We start from the raw sequence: 21,678 nt of genomic DNA on the forward strand, positions 1-21,678 counted from the left end.
ACAGCAGCAGGTAGGAAGTGGCGCATTGGGTCAATTGATTCGGACGATACCCGCCTACACTGCGACCTGGACCAATGGGCGGCTCTTCATTACCTATGTGAGACCTTCATTGACACCTTACCAGAGGCGTTTATTTTGGACCACACGCAGCCAAAGTCCGGTGTGAAATTTTAAGAGACCATTTTATGTCCTTTTTATGTGTTTTTAACGTTCAACTATGGACCGACCGAGTCTTCGCAGACTGTTTTCTGCTTGTGATGTGAACAAGTCCGGTAAGATCGAGTACGAGGACTTCACCGTTGTCTGTCACGAGCTCAACGTCCCCGAAAGTGAGACGAAAACTCTGTTCGACAAGTTCGACGCGGACGAAGACGGATACATCACCTACAGCAAGTTTTCATCCAGATTTCAGGAGGTTTCAGAGACTCTAAACCTGGCGTCTTTAGGCACCGCCGGGTCCACCATAAACCCAGCCAGTCTGTGGGGAGATTTTTTGAGCAGGATAGATGCGGAGTCTCTCATCTCCGAAAGGTAAAGTGACATCCGGCTGCTTGCTCCGTGTTTACCAGGATTCAGCTAGCCAGCGGCTACTGCTGCTTGATGGACGTTATTTACGTCAGTTAACCGCCAGGTTACGTCAACAGCAGCGCTCGGAACCAGTTCCAGCTCGTTTTAAAACATTTTAATAACTAACGGTACAATATTTTCAAGCTTTTGAATAGGACGTACACAAAAGCTACACATATTATCACTGGGTGATACTAGTGATACTGGAGCGAAACTTTCCTCTAACTCTAGCTTATTTAACCTTAACACGCTTATTTAACTATACGTAGAGTCCCCTTATTATACACTGACAGTTTCTCGACGTCACGGGTCTATTTATTTATGTGAAGCAAATTACATTTACAAAAGAATCCTAATTTAAATTCCACTTGGTAACTTTTTTCTGTTCATCCCAGTGGGTGGAATTAGCTCTGTTTTAGTAGAGATATCACAGTTGTCACCTTGTGCCCCAGCTCACAAAGGTCAAACATTTGCTATTGTCATGACAACTAGGAAAATTCCATTACTTGAGGAAGATCGTCAGATGCTAATAAAAGATCAGGATAAGGCCTGTAATGCAAAAATAAGTTAAGATTTCTTTGTTAATTTTATTTCATGTTAAAAGTTGATTTAACTTACTCTCAACAGTACAACAAACTGCCTCTTGAAAGGAGGATTTATTGCATGCTTTAACTTGCATTAGTTTTAGGTTGGTTTAGCCTAGATAAATGGCAAAGAAGTGTATATTTCTTAATGATAAGTAGGTATCTTTCTAATTCAGTTAAAAGTTGCTATAATTGTGAAGGGAACTACAGAAAAAGACAGCATCTATTGATGCCACAATCATAAAGATCATGAGAGTTTAGATTAACATTGGTTTCATCACATTATTATTTCTGTATGGAAGTTAATACATAAGAAAGTTAATTGTTGATATGAAACCAAATTAGAGCTGTCATAAGTGATCAAGTTGAAATAAATATACCAATGATTTTTCTCCAAATGTTTTGGCAGATCGTGATACATGAGAACAGAAAAAGCCTTATTGATATTTTAGGTTTCACTCTACATAGTCACAGTTCTGTCTAAAGGTTGATTAATAAGCTCAGTGCACATCCACCTGTTTCTGGGTCAAACATGTGATGCTAATGATGATCCTTAAACACACAATCATATTATTTGTTTAATAGAACTTTGTTAATGTCACAGTATTTAATTCTACATTAAGACAAAACAGGCCTGAGCACATGCTTTGTAATTTTTTTAATTTAAATTCAACATTTTGTGACATTGCTCACTTTTGAAATTTAAGTGTAAGAAGATGTGCTGAAATATATGTTTAGGTGGAGTATGACCACTGACCCGTTCATTGTAGGTGGTAACTAACTATTTGTTCTCCTCCCACAGTCTCAGGGATCAGCTGGCTGATCTCTACCAGTCCATTCACACCTCTGCAAACATGACCGTGCTGCAGCAGTATGAGGAGATCATCCACTCTCTGATCAGTCAAAGCCTGGACAGCAAGCTAGAGTGTGAACAGCTGGAGACGAGTTTAAAGCGGTAAATACAAATGACAACATCTTCCTGTAAGGGTCCAGTAAATATGAAAACATGTCACCTTTCAATTAAACAATAAACAGGATGGTCATGAGGTAAAGGGCCATTATTTTCAGCCACATCATTTGGTGTGAAAGATGATCGACATTCAACCCATATAAGCGTTTTAGCATTTATATTTAGTTTTTAAAAAATGTGATGTTAATAATTTCAACTCCTTGAAGTGTTAGTTGCAGAGATCTCTAAATACTCATAATGGACCAAAACCGCCTGTTGGCTTGTTTTGACCACAGAGCAGCGGTGAACTGCTGCCCTCTTGTGGCTGTAGACCACGCAGACAGTGGAAAAACCACCCCACTGCATGTGCTGAGATTAACTGCTTGACATAACTGTGATTTCGCATTATCAGCAAACTTCTTTGTTATCGATCCAGTTTTATGATTAGAAATATTGATATGATCGAGCTGTCATTTGGTTTCTTCAGATGGTGCTGTCAGCTGGCTCACTTGGAGAGAAATTAAATAATCACTGGGATTTTGATGTCTCTTCGTCCCTGACAGCAACATTTCTGTTCAACCATACATACATCCCTTCTTATGAACATAATACTTCCTGAATTAAAGAAAATGTCCTCTTAGACTTGAATGTGAATTGTTTAGAATTAGGTGGCTAAAGGTCAAAGGTCACAATTACATTTTTGGTAATAACTCTCAAATGAATTCTCTATGAAGGTAGAAATTTTCACCCACCTGTCAAAAACGATTAAATGATGAATTTTAAATCCATAATGTAAAAGGTCAACTTAAATGTGACATCATAATGATGTGGAAAAAAACTTTTCTTGCCATTATTCAACTGCATAACTTAGGATCAAAAGGAGTGAATGTGGCCATACTTTAATTCTGGTCAGATCCTGAGTTAGTGACACTAATCATGGGTGCCCACCTTGAAACTCTGGTGATTGTATAGATCTTGTGTGCTACCAGGTTGATTGAGGCAACAAGGTCTTAGAATGTGTATCTTCTCTCCTGCTACAAAGCTTTGTCTACTGTCATGGCTATAACAAAGAATCAGCTTTATTTGCACATACAAATATTTGACTCTGTGTTTTGTTTGTCTCTTTGAACGTCCACACTCACAGACATACTGCCGAACAAGAAACACAAAGCTCGACAAAGTCAAATCAACGCAGTTTCAAACCCTGAATATCCTTGTGAAGAACAGCATGCTCTGTTCCTTCCTGTAGAGAGCGTCTGTGTTGTGAGTTCTTTTTATTGATTTGGACCCCAAAGTAAAATATGAGTCCGCCCTTTTCATTTCCTCTCCCTGGATGACAAACAGGACAGGGCGCCTGCTGTTCCTTTCCACCACAAGCTCATTGGTTTTGGTGAAATTGAGCTCTAGGTGGTTTTTGTTGCACCATGTGACGTAGCTCTCTATGAGTCCTCTGTACTCCTCTGTTAAAATAGATTGTAAGTGAAGGCAGGATGATTCTCACTGCAAAATGTTCACTGGAATCATACAGAAAAAATACATTTCACACCTTTAGGAAAGGAAAGATAAGGTGCTTTATACTGTAAGGTAGTCCACAGACTTTACTGATATTGAAGCTGGGCATTGATTGTTACTACTGTAGGTTGTATTTCAAAGGCTTACGGAAGATGTTTGTTAAGTCTTTTAGTAATTCCCTTTTAATCTGTGAAATGGTCGCTCACATAGATTGAATTTCAGTCCTGCTCCTGGGAAAGAACAACGTGTCTGAGCTGTTTTTGTTTCTTTCTGTGCTTCAGTGACTACACAACATGAGAAAGGTGACATTCCTTGTTCAAGGAAGCAGGAAGACTTAAATGTGCTGCCCCGGCTTGTTATTTGACTCCTTTTACAAAGTGGTCATACCCATTTATTGTCCTTATATTTCCTCCATCTGGTGACACAAATAGACCTTTGTAAAATCTTCTCACGCAAAGTAAAATTAAATATATGCGAGTTTGTTTTTTTGATGGAGACAGGACACAGTTTAGTACACCTGTGGAATCTGCTCGTCAAAGTCTGCCCCCCCTTCCTTCCTCTGCTCTGGTTGGTTCACTTGTCGTCTGACGAGAGCGGAGCAGTCACAAATGCAGCAGGTTTGAAGTCAAATCAGTCAGGTGGATTGAAGTAACCAGGAGGTGAAAGCATTTTCTTCCTGCTTCGATAATCTCTTCGACTTCTGTTTGAGAACCTGCTTTGCTTTGCACGAACTTAAACGTCCTTCTCTGTTCAAACAGAGCCGAGGAGATGAACAACAGTCAGCTGACGGAGCTGGAGGACGACATACAGCAGCAGCTTGCCAGGACAGAGGAGAGGGTGAGGAAGGAGGTAAGTGTGTTACCTGCAGTATTTTTGTTGTGATTTACTCTGATGTTTACAGAAAGTTTAGTGTTGGACAAGCAGCTGCATTAATTCAATCATCAGTAAGAGAGCAATGGTCTGAAAATGTATATTTATTCCATAGTAAACTTTCTACACATTCTTCATTGATTCCTGTGAGCTACCTGCATATATGTGGTGTAGCACACAGCAGCAGGCTACACGTCCCCTCACAAAGAGCCTCTGTAGAGTCAGATGAAAGCCCCTCTTCAGGAGCCGAGCACGTCTGCACCTCCTAATTTCCTTGGTTTCATGTTTGCAGGAGCATAAGAAAATGGAGGGGGCTTTGGCGAGCATGCAGAGGAAGCACCAGAACGAGGTCACAGACTTGCATGCAGCTGTGGACAGACTGTTAAAGGTAGTTGTTATCACACACAACATTTACTTTGTTCTTATATCGTGAAAAAGAGTTAGGCTGTACCTGAAAGACAACACAAACGCTTCTGCACATGCAGCTCTGGTATAATCTCTGTGGTAACACCTACCTTACCTGACAGACTGAGGGAGGGAGGAGGTGTTTTCCAAAATGTCTCACATTTCTTTGGGTCACCTTTCAAAGAGGAGCGCTAAAGACTTCATATCTTGCCTGATCTTAGAGTGTAGAAACAACCTATCAGGATCCACCTGAGGAAGAAGACACTTCACTCATAGCAACACAATACCTCTCAAATGTGTCTCTATTATCCTTTTGGGATCAGATTTTGCTCCCAATCATATTAGATCTGATTTTATATATACGTTTCCATTTTCTCAACAGCTGTAAATGATTGAATTTGCTTTTATAGCATCTAAACATCAAAAGACAAATGAGCTTTAGTGTTAAATGTCGCCTGTTTGTAATTTGGCTTCACATTTGAGGTTATGACCAGCAACTGGGCGTCTGCGTGTGCAACAGTGCACAAACTGTGATTGGTACAACCGACAAAATGTTTTCTGTTCAAGAGACAAAGACAGAACTTAATCTAATTGCACACTTTCAGTATTTGGCAGCAAATATGTAGCAATTAACAGGGCTGTTTGTTGTCTTTCAGTATCAGTTGGGCTATAATGACATGTCTGCATTTGCAGGTCTCACTGAACCTGCTCTTACTGGTCTCTAAAATGCCAATGTTTTCGTTTTTGTGTTTTAAAGTGAATATATGTGACTGATTACACGGAAATCTGTGCTAATGTCTATTTTCAAGAGCCAACAGGACTCAGACTACAACCAATCAAAGGAGGAAGTGGACAAACTGAACAGACAGATCGGTGATCTCTCACAGGTAAGAAGTGCCTGTTTTAGTTGAACATATTGTGTCCTTGTTGGAGAGAATTGTTTTATTTATTCACTAAAACTTGTCGCAGGAAAATGAGCAGCTGAGGACGTCTCTGGTGCAAGCCCAGACAAACATCGCCATCCTGCACTCAGACCTGGACAAGCTGAAGAACATGTACGCGGACCAGAAAGCTCAACATGAAAGGTGAGGCAGCAGCTCGCAGCTCAAGTCTGTTGACACCAAATATGATGGAGCAATCAGCACAGCATGTTTTTCTTTACAGGGAAACAGAAGAACTGAGGAGGATGATTATTGAATACCAGTCCTATTCCAGTCAGATTCAGATTCTCCAGTAAGTCTGCCCCTCACTTCATATCGCTGTCCAGTTAGGACATTTATTGAGTGTTAAGTGTTTGAAAAATAGTCACCACAAGTCAAATTAAACAGGTCTTTTTATGAAGTATTTCCTGCTAACCTGTCTTATTTCCTTGAACGCCTCATTAGGGAAATGAACAAAAACCTGTATGACAGTAACGACGGACTTCGCTCCGCGTTGGCCAGTGAAGCAGTTGCAGCTAAACGGCGGGTAAGTCCCTCATTTGCTGATGACGTATTTCCTCATACCCTACACATCAGATAAAGCTGACAGCAAATTGTTTTCACCAGTTCAAGTGTAAAGTTTCCTCCCTGCCTTTCCTAATCTGCTCATCAGCTCTCCCCTCAAAATGAAATCCCTGCCCGGAGGATGAAACCGCTCCGGCAGAGCACCTTCAACCACGGCAGGTATAGAAAGTTCTTAACACACTGATACTGTGAATCTGCGGATTGATCTCGGGGGAATTAAATTGTCGCTGCTAAAGCTAGTGTGTGTATGTGTCTGTTCTTTGTGCAGCTCAGAGCAGGATCTCAGTAAGACGACCTACTCTCACGTGGCGTCCTGGGCTGATAAGTACCTGGACAGTGGAGTCTCCCTGCCGATGGACACGGTTGACAGCGCGGGCAGCGATTTCGACAGCGACGACAACAGGAGCTTGGCGGAAACTGTGCATCACAGTTACTCCTGTGTCCCGTCTGATGTGGAGGTCAGAACGGTTCAAACGGTCAGAAAGTTCAAACCTGCTGTTGAGCTGTGACTTTAAATGAGTTTTTTCTTTGTTACAGATATCAGAGGTAAAATCTGAAGCTGCAGCGTCAATGACTCCTAGTAGAGCAAGCTCCATTTCATCATCGCTACGAAGACGTTTGTCTGCATTTTCCTCAAAGGTAAAATGGGCTCCTGTGTGTCCCTATGGCCTCTGTGTCGTTCAGTGCCTCCCGACCTTTCTGGGTCGTGACCCCTCAAAACAAAGAATTTCCACTCCCGACCTCTTGCTTCACAGGTCTATCATATGATCAATCCACATTAGTGATCTATTCCCTTATTTGCAAGGGAAAAAACAACAAGATTCATATGCTAATATGTTTTTTCCTGCACTTCTTCGGTTAAACATCTCACGATCGATCAGATTTGTATTTCTACCCAATGTGAGGGCGACAGCATCTCATCATCAGGTTGTAATTCATCCAATACTTTGTGTGAAAGGAGTTAAGTCTAGTATTGAGCTGCTGAGGTGCCTAACCCAGGAGTGACCTGAGATGACCTTTGCCGAAGTTTGCAGTCAACTTTACCAAATAAAGCGTTTGTGGTTGACGGCAGCCAGAGTTTTTTTATTAATCCCTCTGTGCATCAAGTGAATGCAGTCCATTCCACTGTATACCAAACAGAAAACACACAACTTACAGTGACGGTAATCTTTGCACGATAGCTGTCAAAAAATATTTTCCTCTCCGGGATTAAAACCTCACCCAAACAATGAGTTTCCCACCTTTTATACCTGAGCTGTGGAAGAACAGCGACACCCACAGTTGATACAGAAAATTACACATATATGCTAACATAGAAAACTAATGTGGCTCTTACACTTTGGTTTACAACTAACTACCAGCGAAACTTAGACATTACCTTTAGCCTTTGTGTTCAGTGCCAATTTGCAAATGTCACCATGCTAATATGCTAAACTAGCACTTGCTAAATCTGCATCTGCGTTGTCAATGGTAGCATTCTGATGCCATTCAAGTTTGAACACAGTTTTCTTTTGTTGTGTTTCTGCAGCCTTTGGACGCAGATATCGTAGAAAACGGGGAGCCTGTTCCGATGTACCGTCTGGTTTTAGCCGGAGACGCAGGATCTGGAAAGTCCAGTTTCCTGCTGAGACTGACGCTCAACGAGTTCAAAGGAGACATTCAGACAACGCTGGGTAAGTGCAAACACATCACATTTAATAGACCAAAAAAAAAGACTCTTAATTGCAGTCATTGACATGTGCTTGTTGGTTCTCAGGAGTTGATTTCCAGATGAAGAGGATGCTGGTGGACGGAGAGATGACGAGCCTGCAGATATGGGACACAGCTGGGCAGGAGAGGTATTGCACTCTAGTCAATCAATTAAAACTGTGTCCGCAAAATGTTTCTTTTTATAATAACTGATTGGAGAATTTACTTGTTCTTTTCCCGTAGGTTTCGTAGCATTGCCAGGTCCTATTTCCGTAAAGCTCATGGAGTCCTGCTCCTCTACGATGTAACATCAGAGAGCAGCTTTCTTAACGTGCGAGCGTGGGTGGATCAGATTCAGGTAACTGTTGAATCAATGACACAGAAAGACCCAGCCAAAAAGCTGGAGTGTGTTTTATAGTTTCCTTTGTTTAAATTCAGGATTCAACGGAGGACAAAATCCCCATGTGTGTTATTGGAAACAAGGTGGACCTCCGGGAGCAACTTCCTGACAAAAAGTGTGTGAACAGTATGCACGGAGAGAAGTTGGCAAAGGTGTGTAACTTTTTATTCCACCTGACTGAAAGTTGTTTACACAGACGCCCAGCTTACCAGGTGTGTCAATAAACTGAGTGCAGTCAGGTATGTCCGTGCTTTGCTTTGCAGACCTACGGAGCCTTGTTCTGCGAAACGAGCGCCAAAGAGGGAACCAACGTGGTCGAGGCTGTGCTTCATCTAGCCAGGTAGGAGCTCAGAGAGAGAGTGAGTTAGAGTTCAAAGTGTTTTTCCTCTTCTGACACTTGTCGTACCTTCCACAGAGAAGTGAAGAAAGGTTTCAATCAGAGGCGGGAGTCGCACACTCCGCTCAGACTGAGTCCGTCCGACCAGAGGAAGAGCGACGGCGCCTGCTGTGGACGGTAGATGACTGACAGCTGACGTACAGGACAATGAAGGACCACGTGTTTTTTATTTTGTGATGAAGAACATTTTTAACCTTTTGAATATTAAACTCTCAAGTGTTAAATATATTTACATAAATCTTATATGTATGATCAAATTGAATATTTCCATTGTTGGAAAAATGTACAGGCACAAATCTTTGTAATGTAATCATACTTTTATGTTTCTTAGGTTTTTAATTTATTGTAGTAAAATAAATGTTAGGAAATTATATTATTTTGATGGTTTTGCCACTTTTTGGTGATGGAGATGATTGAATTTGGGGGAAAAAAACAAGTAAAACATTTTTCAAAACATTTTTTATTAAGCAATATTACATTGCAGTTTCAACACCTTCAATTATCGGAGCAATGATCAAATGTTCCTCATCATCGTGAAAGGGTAATTCAGTTTTACTAAACTTACTCTTTATCAGTTTGGTAAAAGACTTTACAAAAGGACTTTTTCGGAGTATCTGTGATACCGGATTATTTTCCAAGACCCTTTTTTTTATGACAAACAGAAATGTAAGCCCTTTTCCAAATAAAACAGAAATAACTGGAAAGACGACTGAGACATCTGTATTTTTACTAAGCAGAAATCTCTCCTGCTGTGGCATAATCGATCTGCCTTCATTATCATAAATAGTGAACACCTTCAGTGAAACATTCCTGCACTGTAAATCTGTCTGGTGTCTTCAAAGAAGAAAACTCTTTTTAAATGAACTTCACTGAAGAGGAATTGCGACCGAGCTCTCCACCTTCACACGATCATAAAGATGAGGATGAGCGAGTGCTTCCTGGGAGGATTTCAGTTCCTCGCGGTCAGAATCATCGACATCACTAAGCTGCCCAAGGCCACAACCAGAGCTCCCAGTATAAACTTCCAGGAGAGTCCCTTAAAAAAACAACAAAGACATAAAACTCCAGTCTGTTGGTCATCAGAATTAAACATATTAGAGGTGTTGCTGTTGTGGCTTACAGGTGGCTCTTGCTTCCGAGAAGGAATCAGAAAAGGTGAGATGTTGTCTCCGAGCATCTCCGCTGGTTTCGGTTTCCACTCGTGAGTTTCTTTACCTCCTGACTGCCTTCTGACCAGTTTGGATAACTCGGCGTGGATCGCCTGGAGAAAAACGAGGAGGGAAAAACATTTTAAATCATCCTGCTTAAAAGCCGTTTTCTATATCCGACACCCTTTATTTAAAAAAAAATGATGCTGCAGTTTTGGAAATGTCCACTAGGTGAGAGCAGAGGTCTGAAACTAAAAGCCTGACCGACTGAGGACAACAGATTAAGAAGCCAGCAGATCATAACAATCCTATGTTTTATGTGGTGTTTTTCCCAAAGGACTCGATATCATATTTTTCCATTGGATTCCTTATTAAAGGTTGTAAATTGTCGTAAAATGTGTTGAAAGAAAAGAAAGTAACACATGCTTTCCTGTTAGCAGAGTGCTTCATCTTTTTTGTGATCATCCATCTATAAAGCTGCAGTTTCACAGAGCAGCTAAATCAGTATTTAATCCAGCACTGAGACAAGACTGTAATTACCAAAGCAGCAGATATTTTCGTTTTGTCTAGACAAGAGCAGACATATTTGTGACGGTGGCAGTGTGCCCTTTAGGTCAGGTCACTGGAATAGTGGGAACAGTGTGTCGTAAACAGCTGATAGAGAAGTCCCCCTCACACTTCATAGACCCAGCCTGCATTGAGTGAAGCAGGGAGGTAAATAATGTTAAAAAAACAGAGATTATTCTTCAGTTTTGTTCCAATAAACACCAGAGTGGTTATCTTGATTACACAGCGTGGACTCTGGCTCTCTTTTACCTTCACTTTACTACTTTTGGAGGGCCCGGTTTCAGCCTCACAACTCTCAGCTCACACGCTTGTTATTTTTACCAACTTTTGCCGGACATCTCAGAGCAGTGCGGTCACATCTGCAGACTGCCAGATGCGCAGTTTGCCAGATCCTCTGTGGAGGATTTGGCAGATGAGACGAACCACACAAACAAGAGAGAACAGGCCCCGAACAGAAGCAGCTCGCTGGGATCCGAGGCGCCTCTTCTCTTCTGGCTAATGTGTGAACAAATGTGGCTTGTGATTCTCTGCACTTTCATATTGCACATGAAGGAGGTTTTCTTCATGAAGGAGGAGGTGTTGTTCACAGTTTACCAGAAATGTTTTACTGCTCACTGAGGAGATGAAATATAAACAAGCTGTTGTGAGATTTCAGAATGTGGATGAAGATGAGAGGAGCTGTGAATAATGTTCTCTTAATGAGGCAGTAAATTTAATTTGTTGTACTCTCCACTTCCCTTTGTATCATGATTTGTAACAAGATTCAGATTTGATTAAATTAGTGCATGGAGATTTAGTTTAATACTGCTTTCAACAAAGTTTTGGCTGTCATGGATTATAACTGAATCAGACATGTTAGCTTAAATTGGTGCAGATAAATATTTTGGTTATTTTTGTTTGATGAAATCCAGTATCGCTCAACCTTTTTGTCAGTCCACGCCTTCAGTTCAAACTGAATTATTTAACTGAATTATAGGATTAAGTTCTGAACAGACATTTATGTTTGAGTATGAACCATAATGATTTGTCCTCTAGGGCCACTGTGAGGTTTGGAGGTACATTTCTCAACAACCATTGGATTTGTTGCCTGGATCATTTGCTCCACTCCTTTATATCTTGCTCAGGATGATTCCTAATGACTTTGGTGAAGCCTTCTTTGTTCACCTATCACCACCAGGCTAATGTGCAGCAGCCATGGACTGTTGCTAAGAAGTGAAAGCAGCCCCTGTCATGAAGCCCATTGGTTTCTTGACATGATTTTTTTGGAGTCAGAAGCGGCCATAAAGAGAGAACACACTATGCTATGCTTCTTTGTTAGTTTAAAGTTAGCTGTGGTAGGGACCTGACTATCACAAGGTAGCCATGCCCAAGAGAACCCTCTGCTTTAACATCTATTCTACTTTTTTACTCTATTTCTTGATAAACATGGGGAATTGAAGAAGACGTAAATCCAAGTGGAAACCTCGAGTTATTCAAAAGAAGCCAACACAACCGTGTCAAACTGCAGTTCCTTGAGTGGCCACTTGAGGCTGGCTTCAAAAGCGAGTTTATTCCCATTAGGACCCATATTAAAATACCAAACAGAATTAACACGTTTCCAGCCGGGTACAAAAAGTACAGTTTTGGTCTCGACGGCTAATTTTGTTCAATTCTTGTTCACTGTGTGGGGGTACATTTTTTATTAAAGTACATAAAAGCTTAAAGAGCAGCTCCAGTCATGTTTTAAGACAAATGAAATGTGCTGCTTGAAATAATAAATTGTGTCTGATATGTTTCTTTCTGTAAAATAAATGTAATTACCTTGTAAAAATCCTCTCAAGGCATCTCCTCCTTCTCCCTCATTAAAAAATCCCCAATCTGCATAGGCCCCGCCCACTACGTACATTTTTAACCGGCCCCTCCGTCGCAAAAACAAAACACGTCTCTGCCATCGTTTAGTGGCAACTTGTTAAAACTTAGTCCGCAGTGAGTTTGCTAAAATTACGACATCGCCAAAGCGGTTGCCATAGGTTGCACATAATGATATGCATAGCCTCATCCCGTCCATTAACAGGATAGGCTCCTTAGGTTTGTGACATCACAAACCCTGCCAATCTGAAAGCGTGTTGTTCAGCCTGTCCTTGGTACACTGCAGTTTAAAAGCAGACAGGCCCAGCCATGGAGATGACTGCTGATGTTGTCCCTGATATGTCATGTAGCACATGAAAAACACCACATGGAGATGTTTACAAGGGTAAACACTTGATTTTCACTGGAGGAGGTCTTTAAGTTTTAAAGTTATGCATATCAAAATGTAGTTGCTGTTAGATGCCCGCTGTTACCTCAGCTAACTCAGTCACTTTACCTCTCTGCTGTGTTTGTGTTGTTGGTGCCTTTTGAAGGTTTTATGCCAAACACATATCCAACAAATGACCCAAAGTGCTTCTTTGTGCAAAGGAAAGGCTAGTATTTTTTTATTGATATGTTAGCACCAATTAGCTGGTAAGGTGGTCTGTGCTAAACCATGCCTGACTTGTTAGCTTGATATTTGTTAGATTCGTTCCCCCGCTGCTCACTCTTAAGGAACTCCAGTCAGCTACCATTAAAAATAGAAACTAATTCTGTGGGAATTAAAATGGCCTTTCCTTTTTGCTCTACCTGTATTACCTTTATTTGTGTATTGATTAGTAGATTCTGTCGGTGTAATAATATGACATAGATTTTAGCATGGCCTTTCCTCTGCATGTGAGGGATAGATGAGAGTCACAGGCAGATTTGGAGGAGACATGGTGAGAGGAAGGACCGGCTCACCCACGTAATCTCACCTTGGTGGCTGGCTCCAGTTTCAAGGCCCTTTTTAGCACCTCCATGGCCTCTTTGTATTCACCCTTGTCTGACAGGAGCTGGAAGAGATTAGAAAGCCAACAGTGTGAGCCCTGCTGGAGGAGCCATAAATCAAAACAGGGAGAGAAGGAAAACATAGACGCAGCAGCTCTTTTTCACTCAATAAGAACTAAATTCAATCTCATATAAACAAAACTTTCCCTGCAGTAATCATTAATGTATTGATAAGCATGATGTTTCCTCTCTGTAACACTGGGACTACAGCATGATCAGTCACCTTCCCAGCTCTGAAAAGGGCCTTGACGTTGTCGGGCTCGAGGGCCAGAACTTCCCGGCTGGTGTGCAGCGCGTCGTCGTACTGCTCCAGTTTGAGCTGAGCGGCGGCCAGATTGTTCAAACACTTCACCCGGTAGTCCTTCACCTCCTCCTCCTCCACCTTCACGCCGACATCACTACCATCTGTGCGGAGACACAAACACACAACCTGTGATATCAGCTCTGCTGCAAACATTTCACGTGATCTCTAATCTCCTTATTGATAACATAAAGACAAGGGACACAAAAAGACTACAAGAAGAGACTCTAATTTTTGGAGAGGACGTGCAGAATACAGGAAATAGTTGGACCTTTTAATGGAAACTCCCATTGGGTGTCATTATAATGATAGTGCATGGTGTGTTTTTTCGTTCAGCTGGATATTGTATCACCGTCCCTGCTGGAACGACCGCATGGTTTCATCATTAGACCCAAATATGTCCAGCTGAATGCAGCAGTGACCCAAATAATGAGAAAAAGTTACTGCAAAGGATTTCTAATGCTGGGCCCAGAGCATGATGGGTGACAGATATGAGCAGCCAGGGACTACATATATGTGTGGATGCACTTAATATCTCTCATTTACAGTTCAGTTCAGTGAAACCTTTTTGGCCACTAAGGGTCAACTGTAAAAAAAACACTGTCCCCTTCTAAATCTATATGGCTTATTTGTTGCATACAGTTGGCTTTTTACGCCTGCAGCAGATACAGGCTGTCAAAAGAATACATTCGTGTCGTGTCTAACATTTACTGTCCTTTTGGCTCTGTTTTTGGTCTCCACCAGCTTCGTCTGCCTGCCTTTCAGTACCAGGTAGCTGCATACTGTTGCTGGACATTGCATTGATGAGTGCAGTGAGAGTGAAGGGAAATTTCTCTTCCGGTATGGAGTCATAAAGTGGTTAGTGCCAATTTAAGTTGCAACTCTACGAATCTCCTAATGTATCTGTTCTATCTGATACTGTATCTATCATATTCAGAGTTTGAGCTTTTGTCCTCTGAATGTCTCATTTGAATATTTCTTTCTTTCTTGAAGCTACTTAAGCTAGGTCAATGCTTTGATTAGATGTGATGAACTATTTCAGTTTTGTTATTTACTTCAAGAACAATTTCAGGTAAAATTATTGTTTGTTTGCAGGTTATTAATGATGATTAATAAGAGTGATTTTTAGAAGAAGAAGAAGAAAAAGAAGAAGAAGAAGAGGAGGGGAAATTAAATGTTTTCACTCTGCTCTTACGAACATGCTACACACACAAAGGCCCCAAACACACACATGCACAAATAGGACCCTCTGGACATGCACTAATGGAGAGATGTCAGAGTGAGGGGGTGGCTCATGGACATGTGCCCTGAGCAGTTGGGGGGATTCGGCGCATTGCTCAACGACACAGTCTCCAGGAAAGGAACTGGAACCTCTCCCAATTCCATGCTTGGTCCGTACTGGGACTTGAACTGATCACCATCTGGTTCCCAAGCCAAGTCCCTACAGACTGAGCTACCCAAATATGTGTAATCATATAATCAACAATCCTCAATCAATCAATAATAATTTATAATCTTCTTGTTTTATGAATCATATGTATTAAATAAGTCCGAAATGACCCAGAGAGTCTGCAGATGTTGGCGCCTCAGTATTCATTAGCCGTCTTCTCAAACACTAATTGCTGGATCTGGATGCCCTGATGAACTCGTCTCTTCAGAGCCGCCGCGAGTTCACTCCCTGCTCCTCCATCATTGACACATTATGAAGCCGTTCATGTTCCCCTCCTCACTGACTTGTTCAGTCACATTTCCCTCACGGGCCCACCCTGCCTCGTCAATGATTGGAGTGATTAAGAAGGTGGAAATAATATGAAAGTTGATTAGCTTTGATTATGCTAAAGAATTAAGCACAAACATTTATGGTGGCAGTCGGCTCTGAGAGATGTGGCTCTGCATGGAGACGCTGCGATTAGAGTGATGGTGGAGCGCTGGACTGTTATGTCATTGTGGGCTCAGATTGATGTGGAAATGTGTGTTTAAGGTCTCCATCAAATGCTGTGTTTTATGTTTCTGATGCATTTTTGTGTGTGTGAACATTTATCGCCCTCTTTCTCTCCTTCTCCTGAGAAATAATGCTCTCATCATCTACACATTTCATGTCAAAGCAGTGTGGAAATACTTCCTATGAATAACTTCAGGCTTCAAAGCTGCCTGAGTTACCTCTGCTGTGAGTGGTTAGCACATCCAAGGCCATGCAATAGGCCCTGGCAGCCATGCTGTATTCCTCCCTCTGGAAATGAAAGTTTCCTCGCTCTCGTTTCTGGTTGCCGATGCGAATGCGGTCTGCAACAGGCAGAGTGAACAGGTCGGGTTTCTCTCTCAGGTCCAGCAGCTGCAGCTGGTAGAGCAAAGGAGCCCAGGCTGGAATATCAGGCTCTCTGCACAAAAACAAAGAAACACGTGCATTGTTAATATCATCCGAGAGAAAGGAATAAAAGAGCGAAGGAGTGTTTAAGAGTTAACTCAGGGTCAGGCGCCCTTTAAAAACAGAAAACATCCTGATCTCTGAAAGGTCAGTAAAGAAATCAATTTGTTTTGAAGTGAGAAGCAGAAACAAGCTGGTATGAAATGTCAGGAAATGTGAAAAATGTGAAATATTGAAGTGTTTAATCCATTTACATAGTTTAAGCACCATTTATCACTTTTAATGATTTATTTTAGGCTACATCCATAATCTTAATAATCTTACAGTAAGAATGTTAAAGTTAACATGCATATCCAAACCAGAATCAATATTTAGTAATAAAATAAAAAAGAATCAACTTTGATTTGGCAAATATGCAAATATTATACAACAGGTAGTTATGACCAAGTAATCTGATTGGATAAGAGGCATTGTATGAGTGCTGATATAGAGCACAGCATCATTGGGACATTTCACTCTGTGTATCACTCCGCCTCAGCCAGGTGCTCTGAATACTGTTAATGTTACAGCAGACCATGTATGTCTACACTGATCCGGCTGGTACCTCTGAATCACACAGCAGACTCTTATTAAAACATACAGATAAATTAACATGATAAAAATGTGGTAACCTGTACACACAGAGTGCAGGAGAATGTTTGGGTTGCTTAGCAACAAAAGTTCAGTTTCAGTTAAGTTGTGGAATAAAAAATAACAATCGGTTATTGATTGTTACTTTTTACTACTATTTGCTGCTTTTATAACTGTTGTATAAAAGCAGCATCACACTGCGGCCTTGTGCCGATATTCATGCACATGTATGTAATGTTATGTTTATTTGTACTCTCATGTCTCTCTGTCTGACTGTATTTGTATGTTACTATGTATATAGTATTTGTAGGCCAGTGTAAACTAATTTCCCCACATTAGATGTTGGAAAGTGACTATATTTAACATTGCGATTATGAAAATCTGAGGGTCCAGTCGAGCTGGACTCTCAGATGCACTCAGCTATAGTCTCAGTGGTAATGACTGAGAGTGAATTCATCCCATAACAATCTTTCAGTTACTTTTTTCTGTCTGATTTTTATGTATGTGCAAAAAACAGTTCACCGCACACAGGCGCACTTTATACATGTTTTCACTCTAAAGAATCACTTGTCAGGATTATATTTAGTATCAAACCTTTTCAAACACTTTGAGTTGAAATGACTCAATGCTAGCTCAGTCTGCATCAGGACAGTTGTCCCTAACGTAACCGTGTTTTGTTCTGAACCAGAAGATGTGTGTATTGATGAATCGAATTTGGACGTACAACAGCAATAGCCTTTTCTGGTGGCCATTTAGCTGCATCTTCAGTGGTTTTATCAGCCTTGAGGAGGAGGGATCCCCGGAGCGATGACTCAGTTGAGCAGAACATTTTCCAGTTTAATCAGAAATGATAAACTCTGCTTTCAGGACATCTTCAAAGACTAACAAAAACATTTTTATCCCATGGCTCAGTGGAATATTTGAGGTTTTGTATCAAGGCCTCCTCTTGAGTGTTTCAAATGTGTGTAAGCTTGTTATCTGTAGGAAAAGACAAAGTGCAAATAGAGGACATATCAGGTGTTCTGATGATGTTTGTGGGGTTATTGCTCTTCGTATATGAAATGAAGCTCACACACCTTAAAAGCAGCACCTATAGAGACGTGTGAACGACTCCGGCTCATTTAAGCGCATGTGAATTTGAGACCGGTATGAACCCTGTGAGACGCTGACGGCTTCAGCTTACTCAAGAGTCACTCAGAAGGAAAGTTAATTTGGTTTTCAATCATCTGGCTCCTGAGACCACATGGCACACAATGGCCCATTATCAGTTACACTGCGGAGCCTCTCCAAAGGTGTGTGTGTGTGTGTGTGTCCGTGAGTGTGTGTGAGACAGAGAAAGAAAGTGAATTCAGGGACAGAGTTCATATTAAAAAGCTGAGTATGAAGTCACCTTAATAATGGATCATAAAAAGACGAGACATTATTAAAAAAATATGTATTATCACTATAATGAAACCAAAAAACAACCCTTACAAAAAAGGTAACATCCTTCTTGTTTAAAGGAGATCCTGTACGTGTAATTAATCAACAAACAAAGATAAAGTCAGACAGGAAGTGCAGCGTCCTGCAGACTCCGCCCACTGACTGTTGGCTGCAAAGTGATCGCACCAGGAGTTGTGTCAGGTCATGAATTATTCAAACCTGTTGTGCCAATGACACAATTTATCCTGTCTAACAGAATTAGTTGTATCCCCAGTCACCTGGAGGTTGTGTCAGCAGGTAGGATCAGATTACCTTTCACCCTTTCCTCTCTGGAGACCTCATCCGCTGTCGCAGGAGGACACAGGAGTGTGAAACCGGCAGCTGAGCCGAGGCCTCGGAAACCTGAGCCGCATCACGGCGCCGGCTCAGGACCGGAGGACGTGGTGTCCAGGTTGTGAACACGTAGATCTTTCAGAAGAACTATTTGTGACAGCAGCATTGTTGTTGCATGTTTACTGGAGGAGAGTTGTGTAACAGAGCAGCAGGGAATAACAGTTGATGCCTTTCTGAAGAACATGGCGCAGGTTACCCAGGGTAATGTTCTAAAACAGGCCTCTGAACATTACAGACAGATCCTTCTTTCCTGCTAGTGTAATGCATGATTCTAAGCTGTCACCATGACCAAGTGATTCACTGCTCACTTTATACATACTGTAGCTGTTTGTTGTCCTTCTATACTTCCCTACTCTTATCTGAAATATTACACAATACTCTGAAGGCTGAATATTATCTAACTGTACGCAGGGTATAACAATAACATACACAGTGTCCTGCATGCTGTGCCCTGCTCGTGCTTGGCCCCAGATTACAGGGACTTGTGTGAATTGACCTCTGAACCCACTGAGAAAAAGGCCGGTCGTTTTTAAGTTAATTAATAAATACTAGTTCTGTGAAAACTTAGTGCTTTTATTTTGACAACTCTGAGCTTTATTTCTGTATTACAGCAGATACAGTGAATAGAGACACCAGTCTGTTCATAGATAATGTTCAAGACACTGACATGTGTCTCTCTCTCATTCACTTTTCCCCATGCATAAACATATCCAATGCACATAAAAAAACCCCCTCAAAATTAATATCAGGTTACTAAAGAAAAAAACACCCCTGTGATTTTTCAACTTAATGTAAGTGACATTATATTAATGTTGTTTGTCAAGATAGATTTCCATCTATTATCTATACCACTTTATTCTGTTCAGTATTGCAGAAGGGCTGGAGCCAATCCCAGCTGTCATTGGGTGAGATACTGGTACTGGACAGGTCGCCAGTCAATCACAGAGCTGACACATAGAGACAGACAACCTTTCACGCTCACGCTCACACCTACGGGCAACTTTAGAGTCACCGATGCATCGCTAACACAAGCATGTGTTTGGACATGAGGGAGGAAGCCAGAGTACAAGGAAGGAACCCACGCCTGCACGGGAAGAACATGCAAACTCCACACAGAAGGGCCCCCTGCGTCTGAACCTGGATTCGAACCAGGAACCTTCTAGCTGTGAGGCAACAGTGCTAGCCACTGCACCACCGTGCAGCCTCAAGATTGATATAATGTATATATTCAATATAATATTATTTTATAATTATATTATATTATATTAAAGTTTACGGTTAGGGCCTGTGTCCACTAACAGCAGTTTTTGCGCTGGCAGCACCTATTTTCTATTCAAAACCAATGCAGTTCAGCACTCGCTGTACTCACAGCACTCCCAGTTGAAAATTGTCCAACTTTTGGAACACCGTCACGATCGTCAATATCACTTGTCCCTCGCAGACCAATCAAAATCAAGAGGGGGCGGGACTTATGATGTCAACTTTGTCAACAACAATGCCGGAGTTTCCCTGTCTAGAGCTTACCTTTCCATTCGGTTCATGTTTTCTTTATTAAAGCTCCTTGAATAAAAGCGATTATTTATTATAGCAAACGGAGCAATTTAAAACAGACTACACGGTCACTTTAAAGGGAAGCGGAAATGCCGGCAAACAACTTTCATAGCCAAGCAACAGTAAGTTTCCAGGTCAAAACAATAAAATAAAAACGGTGTTAGTGGACACAGGCACTTATACACCAATAACACCAAAACATATCCTTGTATGTGTAAACCTACTTACCAATAAACCCCAATTCTCATTCTGATTGGAAGTTTGGTCTATAACAAAGCATCAAAATTCATTGCAGTATTGCCTGAGCAGATCCATGACGCTCTGAGAGAATTGATAGGGAAAAGGAAGATATGAATGACTAAAAAAATACTTGTCTGACTATGTTTTATAAGTTGTACCACCTTGTACTGTGACACAAAATGGAAATACACAAGTAGGCTATGCTTAAGTACAGTACTGAGTAAATGAACAGAGTAACACACACTCTAAAGTGAGAAGTTAAAATGTCTGACGCTTAATCTTTCTGAGTCATCATTGATGGGTGTAGAGTCATTGTTGGATTGTAAGTAGTGTGCATACAACAATAGTTACCTGACAGGTAGTGACTTATAGTACATGCAGTTCACACCCAGAATTCACACAGTTAAATAAAGGTAAGGTTAGCTTATTATTTTAGACTCATGCTGTTCATGTAATTCCTTTCATAGTGAACAAGAAATAAACACTCATTCAAAGCAGCTTTTCTTATATCTGTTACAAAAGAGTAATTAGCCTTATATCAACAGCAGAAGAGCAGTCTGTGTCTAAATGTAGGTAAAGACGTCCCTGTGGGGAAGAGGTGAATAGATTTACTGGATGTCTCATAAAAAGGAGGAAGGAAACATGTTGTAGTATCACATCATCATTTCCACCTAGACTAAAACATCACGACAGAATCGTGTTTGGCTTTGGTAAATAACTGCAACAAAACCCCGCGCTCATTATGCCATTAGATATTGATTTTTATTTCATCCAGAGGAAACACACACACACTCTTTGCTGCTCATGACTCACACAGATCGGGACGCATTAGATGAGAAGCGACGAGTCATTTCTTGTTAATCGATGCAGGTACGGCTGCCTCAGCGCTGAAACTAAATTACTCCAAAAATGATGTGTTATCCTGAGCAGAAATCACACACATACACACACACCAAGCTGCAGCTCTTAGCCTGACAAAAGGCAATTCTTCACATGCAGGATTCAACAGGTGACCTTTGATGAATTAAGCCATTAATCTGAGCAGCTCATACGAACAAGCAGGAAGCAGAAAAACAGAGACCGGATTTATGACGTCAGAAACGCTGAGGAAGTTTTTTACAAAATCATCATGACTGGCGAGCTGTCGAATGTAATCTGCGTAATGCTGACAGATCTATAAGGTTCACGGTGTCATGTGGGTCACTGGTGATTAGCGCCCCGGGGTCTTATTGGAGCAAACAGGAAGCAGGGGCTGGTCAGTGGGGTGAGATCCCTCTGTAAGATCCCTGTGAAACCTATACCTGCA

General features: G+C 41.3%; 2 protein-coding genes across 3 annotated transcripts in view; one reads left to right on the forward strand and one right to left on the reverse strand.

Moving 5' to 3' along the window:
• Positions 1–8: 8 nt before the first annotated feature.
• rasef2 (RAS and EF-hand domain containing 2) lies at positions 9–9,581 on the forward strand. Of its 2 annotated transcripts, XM_069686520.1 has the most exons (17): positions 9–531; positions 1,954–2,106; positions 4,371–4,461; positions 4,775–4,870; positions 5,697–5,774; positions 5,857–5,972; positions 6,052–6,120; positions 6,273–6,354; positions 6,481–6,551; positions 6,661–6,850; positions 6,930–7,031; positions 7,921–8,065; positions 8,149–8,230; positions 8,325–8,439; positions 8,520–8,633; positions 8,745–8,821; positions 8,897–9,581. In XM_069686520.1, exons 1-17 carry the CDS (start codon positions 218–220, stop codon positions 8,997–8,999), a joined length of 1,998 nt encoding a protein of 665 aa, XP_069542621.1. In that variant the 5' UTR covers positions 9–217; the 3' UTR covers positions 9,000–9,581. The 2 variants fall into 2 exon arrangements, with proteins under 2 accessions (XP_069542621.1, XP_069542622.1); XM_069686521.1 differs by lacking the exons at positions 9–531; positions 1,954–2,106 and adding an exon at positions 4,202–4,271.
• The window catches only part of fkbp16 (FKBP prolyl isomerase 16), a 33,356-nt gene continuing 21,201 nt past the window's right edge, over positions 9,524–21,678 (reverse strand). The window contains exons 4-8 of the mRNA XM_069686522.1: positions 15,932–16,149; positions 13,694–13,875; positions 13,398–13,475; positions 9,999–10,139; positions 9,524–9,914 (exon numbers count right to left, since the gene is read on the reverse strand). Of these exons, the coding sequence (XP_069542623.1) occupies positions 9,828–9,914; positions 9,999–10,139; positions 13,398–13,475; positions 13,694–13,875; positions 15,932–16,149 (706 nt within the window). The 3' untranslated portion in view covers positions 9,524–9,827. The remainder of the gene's footprint in view (positions 9,915–9,998; positions 10,140–13,397; positions 13,476–13,693; positions 13,876–15,931; positions 16,150–21,678) is intronic.

The sequence above is a fragment of the Semicossyphus pulcher genome, unplaced genomic scaffold (genome assembly GCF_022749685.1).
Source record: "Semicossyphus pulcher isolate SPU_LCO1_2020_fin unplaced genomic scaffold, fSemPul1.0.p SCAF_8, whole genome shotgun sequence".
NCBI lineage: Eukaryota > Metazoa > Chordata > Actinopteri > Labriformes > Labridae > Semicossyphus > Semicossyphus pulcher.